We start from the raw sequence: 19127 nt of genomic DNA on the forward strand, positions 1-19127 counted from the left end.
TTCACACTTCAGGACAGATGTGAATACATTGGGTAGAGTGTAGAGGAGGTTTGCAAGAATGGTTCTAGGTTCATTTGTGAAGATAAATTGGAGACGTTGGGACTTTTGAAGGGGAGATTTGATTGAAGTGTTCAAATTTGAAATTGAGCTAGAGGGCCCAAATTGAAAGTGATTTGCAAAGCAAATGCATTGTGCGACAAACTCTTGCAGAGAGGGTGGTTTGGGCCTGGAATGTGCTGCCTGTAAGTGCGGTGGAAGCAGGTTAAGTGAGTTCATAGAATCCCTACAGTGTGGAAACAGGCCCTCGGCCCACAGGACATCCCACCTAATCTACGCATCCCTGAACGCTTGGCAATTTAGCATGGCCAATCCACCTAACCTGCACATCTTTGGACTGTGGGAGAAAACCGGAGCTGCTGGAGGAAACCCACGCAGACATGGGGAGAAAGTGCAAACTCCATACAGTCGCCCAAGGGTGGAATCGAACCAGGGTTCCTGGCGCTGTGAGGCAGCTGTGCTAATCACTGAGCCACCGTGCAGCCCCAAAAAAGACTAGCAGAGGAGAACTTGCATTCCCTGACAGGGAATCAAACCTGGGCCGTGGTGGTGATAGCGCTGAATCCTTACCACTAGACTACCAGGGAAGACAAAGACTATTATTCAATGATTTACATAGAAAAATAGAAAACAGGAGCAAAAGCGGGCCATTCAGCCCTTTTAGGCTGCACTGCTATTGAATATAATCGTAGCTAATCGTCCAACTTCATTCCTTGAAAACATTGTGTTTTAGTTGCAGGGAGTTTCCCAGGCTCACCGAGCCCTAATGGCTGACCCCTATTTCTAGACTCCTTTCTGAACATTCTTCCTGTGTAGTCCTGTTAGATTTGAAAAAGTTTGACATTTCTTCTCCCGTACCCTACCCTTCATCTTTCCAAACTCTAGTGAATATAGTTTTAACCAATCCAGTCTTTTTACATATATTAGTCCTGCCATCTCAGGAGTCAGTCTAGTAAACCTCTGTTTCACTCCCTTCATAGCCAGAACATCCTTACTCTGGTAAGGAAACCAAAATCGGACACAGTGCTCCAGGTGTGGTCTCACGGAGCCCCTGTACAGTTACAGCAAAAAAAAATCATGTTTCTGTACCTGAATCCTTTCACAATGAAGGCCAACATGCCATTCGCTGCCTGCTGTACTGCATGCATAGTTTCAAAGTACAAGGGCACTCAGATCATACCTTTCCCTTAACCTGTTGCTCTTTAGATGATTGCCTTCCTGCATTTGTGGTCAAAGTTAAGAAGCTCACATTTATTCACATTATACTGCATGTGCAGTGCAATTGCCCATCACTCAACTCGCTGCACTTCTGCTGCATCTTCATAGTTCATCCTGCCAGTCAGTTTTGTGTCGCCTGCAGACTTGGAGTTATTACATTTAGTTTCTCTTATATTGTGAATAGCTGAGGCCCAAGCACTGATCCCTGTAGTACTCTACTAGTCACTAGCTGCAATGCAGTAAAAAAGACCCTTGCTTTTTCCTACTCGTTTCCTGTCTGCCAATCTATGTCAATACATCACCCCTAATCCTATGTACTTTAATTGTCCGTACTAATATCTTACGTGAGACCTTATCTGAAGCTTTCCAGGTCAATGACTGGCTTCCCCTTATCAACTCTACCAGTTACATCTTCTGAATTCGTCGATTTCATCAAGCATGATTTCTCTTTCGTAAATCCGTGTTCTGTCTGATCCTGTCACTGTTTTCCAAGTGTTCCATTATTGAATCTTTTATAACAGACTTTAGCTTTGCTCCACTAACAATATCAGGCTGACTGTCTGATTCCCTGCTTTTTTTCCCTCTGCCTCAATTTTTTTAAAACATTGTGGTGTTATGTTAACAATGCCCCAATCCATAAGAACTGTTCCACAGTTGATAGAATCTTGAAAGATGATACCAAAGCATCCACTATTTTTAGGGGCATTTCCATAAAAACTCTGGGATGTTGATTATCAGGCTCTGGGAATTTATCACCCTTAATCCCATCAATTTTCTCTACTAAACTGACTTCCCACAGTTCCTCCCTGTCACCTAAACCTGGTGTTCCCCAACATTTTGGGGATTATATTTATGAAGAGACAACCAAAATGCATGTGTAATTGATCTGCTGTCTTTGTTTCCCCATTGTAACTTACCTTGTTTCTGATTGTAGGGGACTTGCATTTGTCTTCATTAATCTTTCTCTTCATGTTCCTCTGGAAGCTTTTACAATCCATTTGTATGTTCCCACAAGGTTACTCTTGTACTCGAGTTTCACCCTCTTAATCAATCCGTTTGTACTCCTTTGAAATCTAAACTGCTCTCAATCTTTGGGTTTGCTGTGATTTTGGCCTACTTGTCTGCCCCTTCTTTGGATCTAAGTCTATACTTAATTTCCCTTGTTAGAAAACATAGCCCTACTGTAACTGTTTTATTTTTGTGCTAGCATGGAACAAATAATCCATGTTTTTTTTTAAGATGTTCACCATTGCCTATTACCACTGTCATTCCTTTAACTTCCCCCAATTTCTCTCAACCAACTTGTCTCATAACATTGTAGTTTCCTTTTTTTGGATTTAGGACCCTAGTCTCGGAAATAACTGTTGCTCTCCATCTTAATAAAAAAAATTCTATCAGGTTATCATTATTTTCTTCCCAAGGAACCATGTGCAGCTAAATTGCCAATTATTGCTTTCTCATTACACAATACCCAGTCTAGGATGGCCTGTTTTCTATTTGGTTCTGCAGAGTATTGATCCAGAAAACCATCCGTACGTGCACCAGGAATTCCTGCTTGGTGGTATCGTCGCTGATTTGATTTGCCCTATCTATAAGCAGTTTAAAGTTGCCCATAATTATGTCTGTACCTCTATTGTCTGACCCAACATTACGACTGCAGTTTTGGGGGTCTATACAGCTTCAACTATCATTTTCTGCCCCTTTTTGATGTTTGAGATCTACCCCCAACAGATTCCACTTCACCAAAGCTAATATCCTTCCTCACTATTGTATTAATTTAATATTTAACTAGCAATGCTACCCCACCTTTTTCCTTTTTGTCTGTCGTGCCTAAAAACGGAATATCACTGGATATTTAGTTCCCATCCCTGGTCACCCTGCAGCTATGTCTCTGAAATCACAACTACATCGTAACCATTTATATCCATTTGCATCACTAATTCATCCACTTTGAGATTGTTGCACACATTAAGACAAAGGCCTTAAGGCTTGTCGTCTTAGCATTATTAGTATTGTTCACATTATTTTGCTTTGTGCCTGTTTGATTCTTGGTCCTTTAATTCTCTGCCTATCACTTATTTTCCATTCTGTCTCCTGTCTCCCTGTATAGGTTATCATCTGCCTGTTGTTTTACATAGAGTCCTCTCCAACTGCACTAGTCCAAAGATGTGCAGGCTAGGTGGATTAGCCATGAGAAATGTAGTGTTACTTGGATAGGGGAGGGGCGTGGGTCTGAGTGGGATGCTTTTCAGAGGGTCAATGTGGACTTGATTGGCCAAATGACTTGTCTGCACCTACAGTAGGGATTCTATGAATACTCTCCCTAGGACTTCAGTTCTGACAGGTGCAACCTGTCCAGCGTGTACTGGTCCCACCTCCTCCAGATCTGAACCTAATGTCCCAGGAATCTGAAACCCACACCCTCGCACCATCTCGCTAGCATTGTGTTAGTCTGTTGTGTCCTGCCATTTCTCCTGTGACACTCGTAGCAGTCCTATCTTTTAAGGTCCTACTTAACTTGCTCCCTAACTCCCTACATTCTACTTTAATGTTTTTTTACCCATATCATTAGTACTGATGTGTATTATGACTACTGGCATTTCGCCCTCCCACTCGACAATGTCCTGTACCTGCCCCAAGACATCCTTCACCTTCGCACGTGTGTCTTGGTCGCCACAGGAGCGTCTGTTTATTCCTGTTGTAATTGAATCCCTTGTTACTCCAGCTTTCCCACACTAGTTCCTCCTCTACCGTGCAGCAGAGTTAATCATGATGCAACAAATTTGGCTATTGTTACGTTCCTCTGAGAGACTTTCTGTCCAATAATATCCAAAGCAGTGTATCTTGTTTAGCAGTGCAATGGCGACAAAGGACTCCTGCACTGATGACGAGTCTCATTAATCTGCGTGATGATCATCTATTCCCTCCCTACCTGTGCTGTCTGAGCCTACAGACTCACTACCTTTGACACACTCTCAGCCTTGTGATGCTGCATGTCATCTCTGGGTAAAGCTCCAACTCTGAAACCTGGATTTCCAGGAGCTGCAGCTGGACGTGATTCCTGCGCATGTTCTGGCCCTGGGTGCTGGAACTGCCCAACTTCCTACATAGAGCAGGAGGAGTACTCCATAGCTTTGAGCTCTGTTTTCATGCTTTGCATTACCAATTGAATTACTCCCTTTAGATTGCCCATAAAATCAAATACTAACTACTTTAGGTCCCTTCTCTGAACCTAAACTGAAGACCTCATAAAACCACTGGGGAGTCCTTATTGCCTTCTCTTTCAAGCTGACAAATGAACAGTCATGTTGTTTGTGTTAGGTTTATCATTACCCTGAGCTTTTAAATATCTGATTTATAGTTAAGTTGGTTAAATTGTGAATAATCTAAAGATTTGGTGCTGAAGTTCCCATTTATTTGCTGCTATACTTCTGTCAGTAGTATGGGCAGTTATACGTGTGGGATAAAGCATGTTCAGTCATATGTAACTGAAAGACACTACAGTTGTTTTTAACAGAACTAGCAATGACTGTACAAAAATCCTTTTATTTCACTTGTATCCATCATCCAATTTGCTGTAGGGATAATGGCATTTGTTACTTAAATTTCTATTACAATTTGATCGATATATTACTAACGTTTTAGTGCATATCAAATCTGCAACAACCTATTTGAAGAAACATCCTGAATCTCTTGAATCAGGTTTGTTTGTGACTTACTACTTGGAATCATAAATTGGATACCCAGCCCATGCTCCCTCTTTCCTGCACGTGCCTGCGTGTGTGTCCCCTCTCCGGGATCGTGATCTGTGTGTCAGTAAGTTTGAATGCTTCAGGTTCGAAGTGAGTTGAACCTTATTTTTGTGCATCAACATGTGCTGCCATTTTTAAGACAATTTTTTGTTCTTTTTCTTTAGCACAAAGGCCCGTACATCTGCTTCCATTATCCTGCGTGGAGCAAATGATTTCATGTGTGATGAGATGGAGCGTTCTGTCCATGATGCACTCAGTGTGGTCAAGAGAGTTTTGGAATCCAAGTCGTTAGTACCAGGTGGTGGTGCTGTAGAAGCTGCACTCTCCATCTACTTGGAGAACTATGCAACTAGTTTGGTATGAGTCTGGTTTGGATATTTCTTCAGAAAGAATTCCAGATATTTTCTCCTCCCTGATCATTTAAATTGTTTTGGCATCATTAACCCAAATTGAAAATTCAGAGCTCCTAAGTTTATTTTGACCAAACATTAATAATTATGGTAGTGTAAAATACAACATCTTTACTATCAAATTTGCTGCAAGAGAATCTTAGTTGAATGTGGTGGGGTAGATAGGGAAATATGAAATTGTAGACTGAGATTTCGATGGAAGAGCAGGATAACACTAACCCTTTTTTATCTCTGTACTAAGATAATATTTAATCAAATGGAAATTTTTTTAAAAGTAGTCTGACTTATGAATAAATTTAGTCGTCACTGATCTATTGTGTCTGTTTAGTTGTAGTATTGGGTGGGAATTGTCATGAAATTAGTAAGTGTAATTGAGGAATTTTATTGTTCAGGGATCACGTGAGCAGCTTGCAATTGCTGAATTTGCCCGGGCTTTGTTGGTTATTCCAAAGACACTGGCAGTAAATGCAGCTCAGGATTCTACAGATCTGGTTGCTAAGCTCCGTGCATTCCACAATGAAGCCCAGGTAAACCCAGAACGTAAAAGTCTGAAATGGTAAGTATAACTTTTTTTCCTTTGGGTGGTTTCTTGGCTTGGCTTATTTTCACCCACTCAAAAGTATTGTTTCCCCAGTATTCTGAGTTTCTATAGGTAAAGCATTGCTCAAACATACCAATTAGGAGTAGGAGTTATCATTCAGCCCTCAAAAGTCTGTTCTATCATTTGATATGATTATAGCTGATCTGATTTGGAGCCCCAACATCCACATTCCTCTCCAAGATAACAAGGTGTAGAGCTGGATGAAGACAGCAGGCAAAGCAGCATCAGGGGAGCAGAAAAAGGGTCTAGACCTGAAACATCAGCTTTCCTGCTCCTCTGCTGCTTGGTCTGCTGTGTTCATTTAGCTCTACACCTTGTTATCCACTATCTCTGAACCACATTCCTATCTACCCTTGATACTCTTAAGTTCCTTGTTACTGAAAAATCTCTATCTCTGCCCTAAAATATTCAATGATCTTGCTTCTGCTGTTGCTCTGGGAAGCAGAATTTAACAGACTCTCATCCTCTTGGATGTCTTTAAAAATTTGTACATGGGATTTTGGTGTTGTTGGCTGGGCCAGAATTTATTTCTCCATCCCTCCTGTCCTGGAGGTGTTGGTGATGAGCTGCTGCCTTGAACCTCAACAGTCTTTAGGTCTGTAGAGTCACCTACAAAGCTTTTGGGAAAGGAGTCCCAGGTTTTGGACATGGTGACAACGCAGGAACAATATAGTTTCAGGTTGAAGTGGTGCCTGACTTGGAGGGAACCTTTCAAGTTGTGTGTTTCTATGCATTTGCTGTCCTTGACCTTCTCACTGGCTGGGTAGACATTATAAGGAACCTTGATGATCTACAGCGATGCATCTAGATGCAGATCCTCGCAGGTATTTTTTCCTTGTCTCTTATTTTTAAATTGTCTCCTAATTCTAGCCTCTCCCAGAATGAGAACTGTAGAACCTTTGTTTCAATGAGAACACGTCAGTCTTCTAAACCCAGGAACAACCCTTTCCCACCAAATAATCCCCTTCGTTGCAGGAATCAATAACATTAACCTACTCTGCTGTACTTCTAATTTTGTCGTTTCCTGAATAAGATGGTCAAAACTGTACACAGTACTGTAGATGTGCTCACCAACGTCCTCTGTAACTATAGCAAAATATCCCTACTTCTATATTTCATTCCTCTTGCCTTCCTAATCAGTTTCTGTACTGCATACTGATTTTTTGTGACTCCCAGATCCATCTATTTCTGAGTTCTGCATTTAATTAAGATATTGCTGTCCTTTCTACCAAAGTGGGCAAGTTTCAGTTTCCCACATTATGCTCCATTTGCCAATTCTTTGCCCCCTCGTTTCACCATTTGCAGATTCCTTATGTCCTGATTTATTACTTATTTATCATTGTCATGAGCAAATTTAACAACCATTAAAACCCCCTCATCCAAGTCATTGATATGCCTTGTAAAGATGTGGCCCCAGTACTTTTGTGTATGGCACTCCAGTGGTTATATCTTGCCAACCCCAAAATAACCCATTTATGTCTACTTAGCTTCTTGTTAGCTAATCAAGCATCTATCCAAGTTGATAGCTTATGTTCTCCCACAATGGGTACTTATTTTGTTTAGCAGCCTTGGTGGTACCTTGTCAAGTGCCTTTTCAAAAGTCAAATAGACTACATCAATGGATTACAGAGCTCTTAACAAATCACATACTATTTCCCATTCACAGAACCACAGTAACTTTGTTTTCATTGATAATGATATGTGGGCATTGCTAGCTAGGCCAGCATTTATTGCCCAGATGGCAGTTAGAGTCAACCACATTGTGGTGGCTCTGGAGTTGCATATAGTCCAGATTAGGTCCAGGCAGCACATTTCCTTCCCTAAAAGGCATTAATGAACCAGATGGGTTTTTATGACAATTTGACAGTGGTTACATGATTTTCATTAGCTATCATTGAGTAGAATAGAATCCCTACACTGTGGAAATAGGCCATTTGGCTCAACAAGTCCATACTGCCCCTCCGAAGAGTACACACTCAGACCCATCCCCCTACCCTTTCCCTGCATTTCCCATGTCTAATCCATCTAATTTGCACATCTATGGACATGATGGGCAATTTAACGTGGCCAGTCCACCTAACCTGCAAATCTTTGGACTGTGGGTGGGGAAACTGAGGCACCTGGAGGAAACGCACGCAGACATGGGGAGAATGTGCAAACTCCACACAGACATCGCCTGAGGGTGGAATCAAACCCGGGTCCCTGGTATTTGTGAGGAAGCAGTGCTAACCACTGAGCCACTGTGCTGCCTACATTCCACACTTTGAAACTTCATTTTACTGAAAAGTTCTGCTTGATTGCATTGTGATTTAATAAGTGCCCTGCTACATATCATGGTTTTATGATTTAAAACCACCTTCATAGTTGCCAACATTTTTCTTTTGACAACTGTTAGGCTGACTGGTCTGTATTTTCCTGTTTTCTGCCTCCCTTCCTGATTTGGATTTATTTTTCAATCTGCATCCACTCCTGAGACCCTAGGATAAAATCCATCAGGAACTCTAAGCTTTGAAATCTAATTTTTCTCAATTTGTAATTGTTTTAGTTTCCTCCCTTCCTTTCATCTCATGACTGAGCAATATTTTTGTGATGTGATTTGCAGACTGTGTAGAAGATGCAAAGCATATGTTTAATTTATCTGTAATTTCCTTATTTCTATTTTCCGGGCCTATTTTCTAAGAGGACTACTGTTCAGTTTAAGTATTTGACCTGTAGAAATTATTGCTGTTTTGTATTTCTAGCTAGCTAGCTATCTCTTATACTCTAATGCCCCTCTCATTTTTAATTAATCTTTGCTTTTTTTAGTATTCTGGCCAAACTTCAGACGTTTCACTTAATCTCCTTTCTTTCAATTTGATGCCATGTATCAAGTGTTATAGATAGGATAAGTGAGGGGGCAGAACCTTGGTGGATAGAATATAATGTGGTGAAATGTGAGTTTAGCAGGAAAAAAGCAGAGCTGAATGTTATTTAAATGGAGGAAGACTGCAGAAATGTCTTTGGGATTTGGGAGTCTTTGTGCATCAATCACAAAAGGCTGGCATCTGAGTTCAGCACATAATAGGGAAGGCAAATGGAATGTTGGCCTTTATTTCAAAAGGAATGGAGTATAAAAGTAGGGACGTTTTGTTAAAACTATACACTGCATACTGTGTACAGTTTTGGACCTCCATCTCAGGAAAGATGTACTGGGGTTAGACAGTCCAGAAAAGGTTCACCTGATGGTGAGTATGACGAATAGATTAGGCCTGTGCTTCTTGGAATATAGAAGAATGAGACACAGCCTTATTAAAACATACGAGATTCTTAAAGCACTTGACACAGTAGATGCAGGGTGGTGGAAAGGCTAGGACCAGAGGGCATATTTTCAGATGAAGGGGTCGCTCATTTGAGACTGGTGAGGAAGAATTTCTTCTGAAGGTAGTGAATTTGTGAAACTCATTCGTTATATACAAGGTTGAGATAAATTTTTAAACAGTAAGAGAATCAAGAGTTCTGGGAAGAAGTTGGGGATTATCAGATTAGCCATGATTTCATTGAATGGTGAAGCAGACTCAGTGGGCTGAATGGTCTATTTCTATGCTGAAGACAGACTTTTGCCCCACAATGTAAATAAATCAAAAGAAAATTTCTCATTTCATGTTTATACACTAGTACTAACTTGTAATCTGAAAATAACAGGTGATCTGTGTGCACAGATCCAAGCAATCCCAAATGTCTATTCTTCCTTTGAGCTCAGTTCTTGCGTGTTGCCACTCTAAATCAACTGCAAACTAGCATACATCATGGCCAAGCTCTGAACTTTTACCAGTTAGGTTGGATCCCAACCACTGCCATGGCTAAGGCTGAGCAATAGTTGATTTGAATTTGATCTAGTCTCTTAGCTTGAATATGTATGTGGTATTTCTAGCCTAGAGGAAACATATCCATATTTTGTTTTAATTGTAAATGAAAAATGATCTTAAAGTTCCGGTTCATTTTTGAAACCGTTAAAACATGGGATTCTGGTTTTTGATCCACTAGAATTGGTTGTATATTCATGCTTTGAATTAATGTAATTTAGCTTTATTTTAGTCAATTACTTTGAGTTTAATTTAAATTTTTTGGGCTTTAGAATTGACTAAAATAATAATAATGAAGATTGCCTGTTTGGACTTCAGATTTTTTTTAATGTGTTCATGGGTTGTGGGTGTCAGTGGGAGGGCTGACCTTGGTTGCCCATCCCTAATTGCCCTTAATGGCACTCTGGACCATTTTGGGGGGGCATGTCTTGCATTAAATACAGGCTAGACTTGGTATGGATAAATTGCTGCTACAGAGTGTGTGTGCAGGAATGATAGGCCAAATGGCCTTGTGTGCTGTAGATCTCCTTGCAGGTTTGCTGCTCTGTGTTCTCTCGCTGTTTATTCAATAACCCCAATAGCATAATCAGACTCTTTCTTTCTCAATCTAATCACCTGGATTTTTTCGTTACCCCTTGAGGATATCCAGTATTCTCTGATGACTTGTCACCCACCTTTTTTCTTAAACCTTTTCTGAATGTTGTACATCCTCGTGTATTAAACATGCAGCTCTCACCATCTAACTAAAGACTAATTATTTTACCTCCTCCTCAAGTGATTTATAATATAATATTTTCAGGTTATATCCAACTAAAGTTCATTTGGGTGTCTTTTAATGGTTGCCAGTTGTTCTCTGGTTATGTGGATTGGTTTCCTATTTGAACCAAGCACACCAGTTTGCTTTTTCTTGCTCAGGATTGGTCTCGATTTAGTGAATGGAAAACCAAGGGACAATAAGCAAGCTGGTGTTTTTGAGCCGACCATGGTCAAAACAAAGAGCCTGAAATTCTCAACAGAAGCTGCAATTACCATTCTTCGCATTGATGACCTCATTAAACTTTATCCAGAGGACAAACAAGACAAAGGAAAGAGTTACCATGATGCAGTTCAAAGTGGAGAGCTTGATGGTTGAAGAATTGAAGTTTTAAATGTTATGTTTATAGCTGCAGTATTTGTTGGATTATTATTAGTATTTTTACAGAAAGCAAAATACGAAGTAAATTTTCCCGCTTTCTGCTTTCACTTGTAGCTATAGTGAATATTTAATTATTTCTAGTACCTGCATATTCCACTCAGGAAAAATATCTCTTTCTTTGAAACTTGAAAATTGCTTGCATAATACTTTGTTTTCTTGCACTGGATTGACATTCATGTCTTGAATAAAGCTGTCAAACTTCTTTGTTACCATTTTTGCTTCTGTATCTATCATAACATTTTCAGATGATTGAACTTTGTTCAGTACCATTCATGACCACTCAGATACTGAAGTAATCCATGTCCAAATGCAGCAAAACCTGGGTTAACAAGCGGCAAGTAACATTCATACTGCAGGCAATGACTACTTCTAACAATAGAGTATTCCCTTTTGACATTCATTGGTATTACCGTGCTTGATTTCCCACTGTCAACATCCTGAATGTTAGTATTGATCAGAACATGAACTGGACTAGCCATACAAATACTGTGGCTACAGGAGCTGGTCAGAGGCTAGGAATCCTGCAACAAGTAATTCATCTCCTGACTACCTAAAGCTTGTCCACGATTTGCAAAGCACAAGTCAGGAGTGTGATGGAATCACCCATAGTTGCTAGGATAAGTGAGCTCCAAGAACACTCAAGGACCTTGACACCATTCATTACATAAAAACATAGAAAATAGGTGCAGGAGTAGCCTGTGTCACCATTCAATATGATCATGGCTGATCGTGTAATCTCCGCATCCCATTCCCAATCTTGATTCCTTTTGCCACGGGGGCCACGTCCAGTTTCGTTTTGAATATATCTAATGAACTGGCCTCAGCAGCTTCCTGTGGGAAGGAATTCCACAGCTTCACAACTCTTAGCAAAGAAACTTCCTCCTCATCTCAGTCCTGAATTGTCCTGACCCCTTATTCTTAGACTGTGACCCGTAGTTCTGGACTTCCCCAACATAGAGAACATTATTCCTGCATCGAGCTTGTCCAGTCCCATTAGGATTTTGTTTCTGAGATCCCCCTCATTCTTCTAAATTCCAGCAAGTATACAGTGTGAGGCCACACCTTGAGTATTGTGTGCAGTCTTGGTCTCCTACTCTGAGGAAGGACATTCTTACTGTTGAGGTGGTCCAGTGAAGGTTCGCCAGACTGATTTCCTGGGCTGGCAGGACTGACACATTTGGAAAGACTGGATCAGGAATCATGAACAGCAACTAGCTACCATGAGCCATAACCAGCTACCACTCATTTCATTATGGATGGACAAAGAGGGACACTAATTTGACTGGGACAGCATCATCTTCCAAGGATAAGCCAAGCAATGACACACATGAGAATTCTTGGAAGCCTGGTACTCAAACTGGAACTCCATCAACAAAGAGATAAAGGAGCTGGAGGAAACAACAGGAAAGTTGACGTTTTGGGTTGGGACCCTTCAGAAATGGGGAGGGGGAAGGAAGCTCAGAAATAGAGGAGGGGTGGGGCTGGAGAAGGTGGTGGGATGTGATAAGTGAGTGCAGGTAGGAAGTGGTGGGGATTTGCCAGTGAGGTGGGAGGGGTGGATAGGTGGGAGAGAAGATGGACGAGAAGACGGACAGGTTGTGTCAGGTCAAGGAGGTGGGGCTGAGAGGGAGGGTTGGACTTTGGCTGAGGCTGGGGTTGGGGAGATTTTAAAGCTAGTGAATTCTATGTTTAGGCCATCAGGCTGTAGGGTCCTGAGGCAGAATTTGAGGTGCCGCTCCTCTAGTTTTTGCAGGTGGCGTCATTTGTGACACTGGAGGAAGCCCAGGATGGACATGTCGTCCAGGAAGGGGGAGTTAAAACGGTTTGCGACAGGAAGATGTTGTCATTTGTCATGTACAGAGCGCAGATGCTTTTACAGAACAGTCTCCGAGTCCCTGTTTGGTGTCGCTGATGTAGAGGAGGCCACATCGGGAGCAGCGGATGCAGTAGACCAAGTTGACAGATGTGTAGGTGAACCCATCTGATGTGGAAGGTTTATTTTGTGCCTTGAATGGAGGTGAGGGGGGAGATGTATGGGCTGGTGTAGCACTTTCTGTGGTTGTGGGGAAATGTGCGGGGGTTGGTGGGGTTAGTTGGGAGTGTGGAGTGGACCAGGGAATCGCAGAGAGCGCGGTTCCTATGAAAGGCAGATAGGGTTGGGGAGGGAAATATATCTTTGGTTGTGGGGTTGGATTGTAGGTGGCAGAGAATAATACGTTGGATGCGGAGGTTGGTGGGGTGATATGTGAGAACAACGGGGATTCTGTCTATTTTTGTTGGGAGGAGGCGATGTAAGGCAGAGGTGCAGGAAATGCAAGAGATGTGTTTGAGGGCATTTTCAATCAGTAGCGGGGGAAGTTACGGCCTTTGAAATAGGAGGACGTCTGGGATGGGCGGGAGTGGAATTCCCCTTCTTGGGAGTAGACGCAGTGGAGGTGGAGGAATTGGGAGTAGGGGATCGCATTTTTTGCAGGAATGCAATCAACAAACAGAATTGGACCCCATATACAAACTTGTACAGAACAAAACCGGAAATGACACAACTCACCATAACAGACAGACAGACAGTATAAATTCCAAGCAGAGTGGAACAACATTGCTTCATTAGAGGCCTCACTGATAATGTTACCTAGCATGGTGACGAAACATCTGAATGAAAACAAGCCAGCTTGGCGAGCAAGTCAACAACCTCGCCCACAACCTGAGCGACAAATCTTTACTAAAATCTTAAATACCTACGGGCACAACACCTCTAAAAATTGCCCGACAATGGGAAACCTTCACCAACTGATTGAGTGCTACCCGCGAACAACTTCACTTTCTCCACGAATGCCTCAAGAACCAGGTACTGCCCGCAGCGTGACATACAAACCTCTACTCAACAACCCACAGGCATACAAAATAGCTGAACAGAATGGACGCAGAATGCTACGAGTTATGATTAATAATGCCCATAACTGACTCTACAAGTAAGAATCGAAAATGTTGCGCCAAAAATCACAGTACCTAAACACTACAGACCAGCAATGGACTACAAACCTAGAACAGGCCATCACCATCAAACAACACAGGACTAAAACGAAGAAGAGACACCAGTTACAGGAGAAACCTACCAAAGTGACCCACCACAAAGACAAGGACAACAACAAACCGGACACATGGATAAGAAACCTATTCCAGCAGACGACTTACAGAAACTACACGGACTAAACTATAACCACAAAGATACGAACAGAACAGACTTCATGGCCGAGAGATAGTAAGAAGTGCCAATGCTGGAGTCTGAGGTAACATAGCGTGGAGCTGGAGGAACACAGCAGGCCAGGCAGCATCAGAGGAGCAGGAAAGTTGATGTTTTGGGTCGGGACTCTTCTTCAGAAATTGGCCGCCCTGGAAACTACATTAAAAGATAACAGGTCCACGGATGAAACACAACAAGCCATCCAACAAACTATAATCCCCACGCTAAGCCGAAAGAATGAATGGGACACCCTGAACACATCAGAGGAAAAAAAGCACTAGAAAAACTCAAGAAAGACAAAAACATTAAATCCTACCTGCAGACAAAGGGTGCATGACCGTCATTATGAACAAACTGGACTACGTTGAGAAAGCACAGGCGCTGCTCGCAGATACACTTACCAGCAGGTGCCGATAGATCCAACACTGCAGCTAAGTAATAGGATCACCCAGACACTGAAGAGACTAAAGGATGTAGGACAGATAACCAAGACAGACTACGTGAAAATGAAACCAGAAGGCATGAACACCACCCACTTCTATGGACTTCCTAAAGTACACAAATTAGACATCCCCCTCAGACCCATTGTCTCCCTACCGGGCACACCTTCACACAAAGTGGTCAAGGACCTACAACAGAGACTGAAACACTTAGTCAACGGATCATCCCATTCCATCCACTCAACCCAAGAATTGCTCAATACCCTCAAGAACATAAAAATCAGCGACGACGAGAGTATGATATCCTTTGATGTCACAGCATTATTTACGTCAATTGACATCCCAAAAGAAACACTGGCCACATTATTAGAGGAAGCAGTAACGCAGACTAGCCGCTCCATCAGCAATGACAACATACTCAAACTACTAGACTTGTGCCTCACCACACACTTCATCTTTAATGGTCAAGTATACAAACAGATCAATGGCACATCCATGGGGTCACCCATCTGAGGACTCATTGTAGAGGCAGTCATACAAAGACTACACCACGCTACCCTCCCCCTCATTCAACCTAAACTGTAGATCCGGTACATGGATAACACATTTGTCATCATTAAACGCACCAAACTAGAAGAGACCCACCACCTTATCAACAATATATTCACTGGAATTAAGTTCACGAGAGAAGAAGAAAACAACAATCAGCTTCCGGTTCTGGACGTCAGAATTGAACATATAACCAACGGGGAGTTCCAAACCTCGGTAATACAGGAAAGCAACCCACACTGACCAAATCCTCAACTTCCACAGCAACCACCCTAACGCCCACAAACAAAGCTGTGTTAGGACACTATTTAAATGGGCCACCACTCACTGCAGAACTACACATGCCAGAACTATGCAGGAAGGAGGAAGAGCACCTATACAAAATCTTCGCTATGAACCGATATCCCCACAACTTCATCTGCAGGTGCCTACTAAATAGACAACAACAAGAAGACACAGTACGCCCTAACACACTGGCCACACTGCCCTAAATCAAGAACATATCAGAACTGACAACAAGCCTCCTACGACCACTAGTGATCATGGCAGGACACAAGCCCACAGCCACTCTACGACAAACACTCACAAGGATTAAAGACCCCGTTCCCATAACATGCAGAACTAACGTAGTCTACAAACACCATGCAACGACAGCCACAAGCGTTACATCGGACAGACAGGAAGGAAACTAGGCATCAGAATACACAAACACCAGCTAACAGCAAAGTGACAATGACGAACTTTCCTTAATATCAGTACACTTGGACGATGAAGGCCATCTGTTTAACTGAGACAATGTAACCATAGTAGCCCAAGCCAAACACAGACATGCACAGGAGTTCCTAGAGGCATGCTTCTCAGCCTGTAATTGCAATCAACAAACATATAGAATTGGACCCCATATACAAACCCATACAGAACAAAACCAGAAATGACACAACTCACCATAACAGACTGGACAGTATAAATTCCAAGCGGAGTAGAACAACATCGCTTCATTGGAGGCCTCACTGATGATGTTATCTAGCATGGTGATGAAATGTCTGAATGAAAACAAGCCAGCTTGGTGAGTAAGTCAACAACCTCACCCACAACCCAAGCTACAAACCTTGCTGAAACCTTAAACCAATTGTTTAATGTTCTGTGCTCCCTGGCTACTGACCAATCTGCTGAGAGAAATAAGTCCTTTGCATATAGTCTTCCAGGCCCCAAAAAACTAAGTACACCACAGTCAAATCTTCCCTCAGCCTCCTATGCTCCCAAGGAAAATAACCCCAACTTGTCTAAAAAAGCTAGGTCTTATGTATGTCTGGCTTATGCCTCCTGATCTACCTGTCCTGTTAGCTTTAAGGTATGTGCTTGAAAGTTCATCAGTTTCTCCACATTTTTCATTATTCTCCCTTTAGGTAAGGCTGTTTGGACCAACCTCTCATAATGCATCACCGTGCACTTGTCTGGCCTGCATGAATTCCATCTGCAACTGCTCAGCCCAGCAAACTGGGCCATTGATATGTTGAATACAGAATCTTGTCCATGTGGAACCCCTCCAAAAATTATCTTCTAGACACAACAAGACCTGTCAAACATTGTTGATCCATTGCTGTCATTTAACACAAACTTCCCCTACACCCAATGGAATATTGAGACCTAGGCCTCCTCAACAAAAAACATCTCATTATAGTGAAATGACACTTAATAATGATTCGTTGCCATAGCTGCTCCTTTCACCAACACACCACATAGATAGCAAGACGCTGACAGAGCACAAGACACCTACAGCTAGCACAGCCATACAGCAATGTCCAGTGAGAAAGAGCAGGGCAAGATACCATGCAGCATGTGCAACCTGAGGGCATCATGCAAAGATAAATCTGGTGATAACTGGCTTCCATGTGAGATTAAACTGCTGTTGTAATTAATTTCTAAGCGCAGTTTATTACTGCAAAGGGGAAATGTTCTTGGATAATCACTAATGTGTGCGTTAAAAATTGAGCACATTTGCCACGTTGTACCCTAGCTATTTCTCTCAGAACTCAAGGACATATGACATAGTGGGGGTCTTTAGTTTTTACTTTTCATTTTTGGAATGTAATTTGTGTCTTCAACTGTGAAACAGGCACAAAATATTTGTTCAACATCTCTGCCATTTCTTCAGTCCCATGTTCACTTCTTCTGTCAGAGACGTCTACAGTGCAGAAAGTGCATTCAGTCCAATGAGTCTGCACTGCTGAAAAACAAGCACCTAACTATACAAGTCCCATTTTCCAGCATTGGCCCATAGTTTTGTATGTCTTGGCATTGCAGTGCACATCTAAATACTTATTACATATTATGTGAGTTTCTACCTCTACTACCTTTGCAGGCAGTGATTTCCAGATTCTTACTACCCTCTGGGTGAATAAATTGGACTTAGAAAATAATTACACCAGTTTAATCTCACCGCAGACTCACATAGAAGCCATTTGTCACCAGATTTATCTTTCCATGATGGCCTCAGGTTAGACAATGTACATGGTAGCTTGCTGAGAACTGTACACAGTACGCTAGCTGTGGCCTAACCAACATTGTATGAAGTTCCTGCTCTTAAACTTTATGTGACTTAGCTAATAAAGGCAAGTATCCCATATGCGTCTTAACCACTTAAGCTACCTGTTCCATTATATTAAGTGGACTTGCATACCAAAGTCCTTCTGATTCCTGTGACTTCCCAGAGTCATACTGGTCATCATTTATTCCTTTGCCTTGTTTGTCTTACCGAAGTGCATCCTCTCACACTTATTGAGATTGAATTCCATCTGCCACTGATCAGCCCATCTGGCCAGTCCATCTACTGTAATCTAAGGCTATCCTCCTCACTAATTACCACCTCACCAATTTTTGTATCATTTATGAACTTACTGATTAGCTCTCTTACATTCAAGTCTAAATCATTTCTATATAAGACAAACAGCAAAGACACCAACGCCGTTCCTTGCCGGACACAAGCTTCCAGTCACAAAAACATCCCTCAACAATTACTATTTGCTTCGTGCCACTCAGCTAATTCTGGATCTAGTTAACCAAATTTCCTTGGATCCTATTGGCTCCTAACTTCACAATCATTTTCCCATGTGAGACCTTATCAAAAGCCTTACTGAAGTCCAAGTAGACTACGTCAAATGCATTCCTTTCATTTACCCACATGGTTCACCTCTTCAAAAAATTCAATCATGTTGGTCAGCAATGACTTAACAAAACTATGTTGACTGTTCTTGATTATCATTGCCTCGTCAAGTGCAGATTGATTCTATCTCTTGGAATTTCTTTCAATAGTTTTCCCATCACAAAGGTTAGACTGACTGAAACTAGTGGAAGGGCCTAGTGGACCTGGTGATTTATCCACTTTTAAACCTACCAGACCACTCTGTCTATGCTAATTTCTTTAACTATATTACAGTCCTTCTCTCTGATTTCTGTACCCACATTATCCCTCTCACTGGTGAACAATGACACAAATATTCATATAGAAGCCTACCTATATCTTTCAGCTCCACTTATGAATTAACACTGTGGTTCTTAATGGGTCCTAGTCTTTCCATAGTTATCCTTTTACCCTTAATGTATTTGTAAAATACAGGAGAGCACAGTGGCTCAGTACTGCTTCACAATGCTAGCGACCCAGGTTTGATTCCAGCCTTGGGCAAATGTCCGTGTGGAGTTCTCTCCATGACTGTTTCCACACGGTGCTCTGGTTTTCTCCCACAGTCCAAAGATGTGCAGGTTAGGTGGATTGGCCATTCTAAATTGTCCGTAGTGTCCAGTGATGCGGAGGCTAGGTGGATT

General features: G+C 41.9%; 1 protein-coding gene across 1 annotated transcript in view; it reads left to right on the forward strand.

Moving 5' to 3' along the window:
* Positions 1-11277, forward strand: part of LOC125483990 (T-complex protein 1 subunit alpha) — a 51376-nt gene extending 40099 nt beyond the window's left edge. Inside the window, exons 2-4 of the mRNA XM_048600970.1 lie at positions 5192-5384; positions 5830-5993; positions 10796-11277. Coding sequence (XP_048456927.1) covers positions 5192-5384; positions 5830-5993; positions 10796-11012 — 574 coding nt within the window. The 3' untranslated portion in view covers positions 11013-11277. The remainder of the gene's footprint in view (positions 1-5191; positions 5385-5829; positions 5994-10795) is intronic.
* Positions 11278-19127: the final 7850 nt, after the last annotated feature.

Source organism: Rhincodon typus, chromosome 9 (genome assembly GCF_021869965.1).
Source record: "Rhincodon typus isolate 14 chromosome 9, sRhiTyp1.1, whole genome shotgun sequence".
NCBI classification, from domain to species: Eukaryota; Metazoa; Chordata; class Chondrichthyes; order Orectolobiformes; family Rhincodontidae; genus Rhincodon; species Rhincodon typus.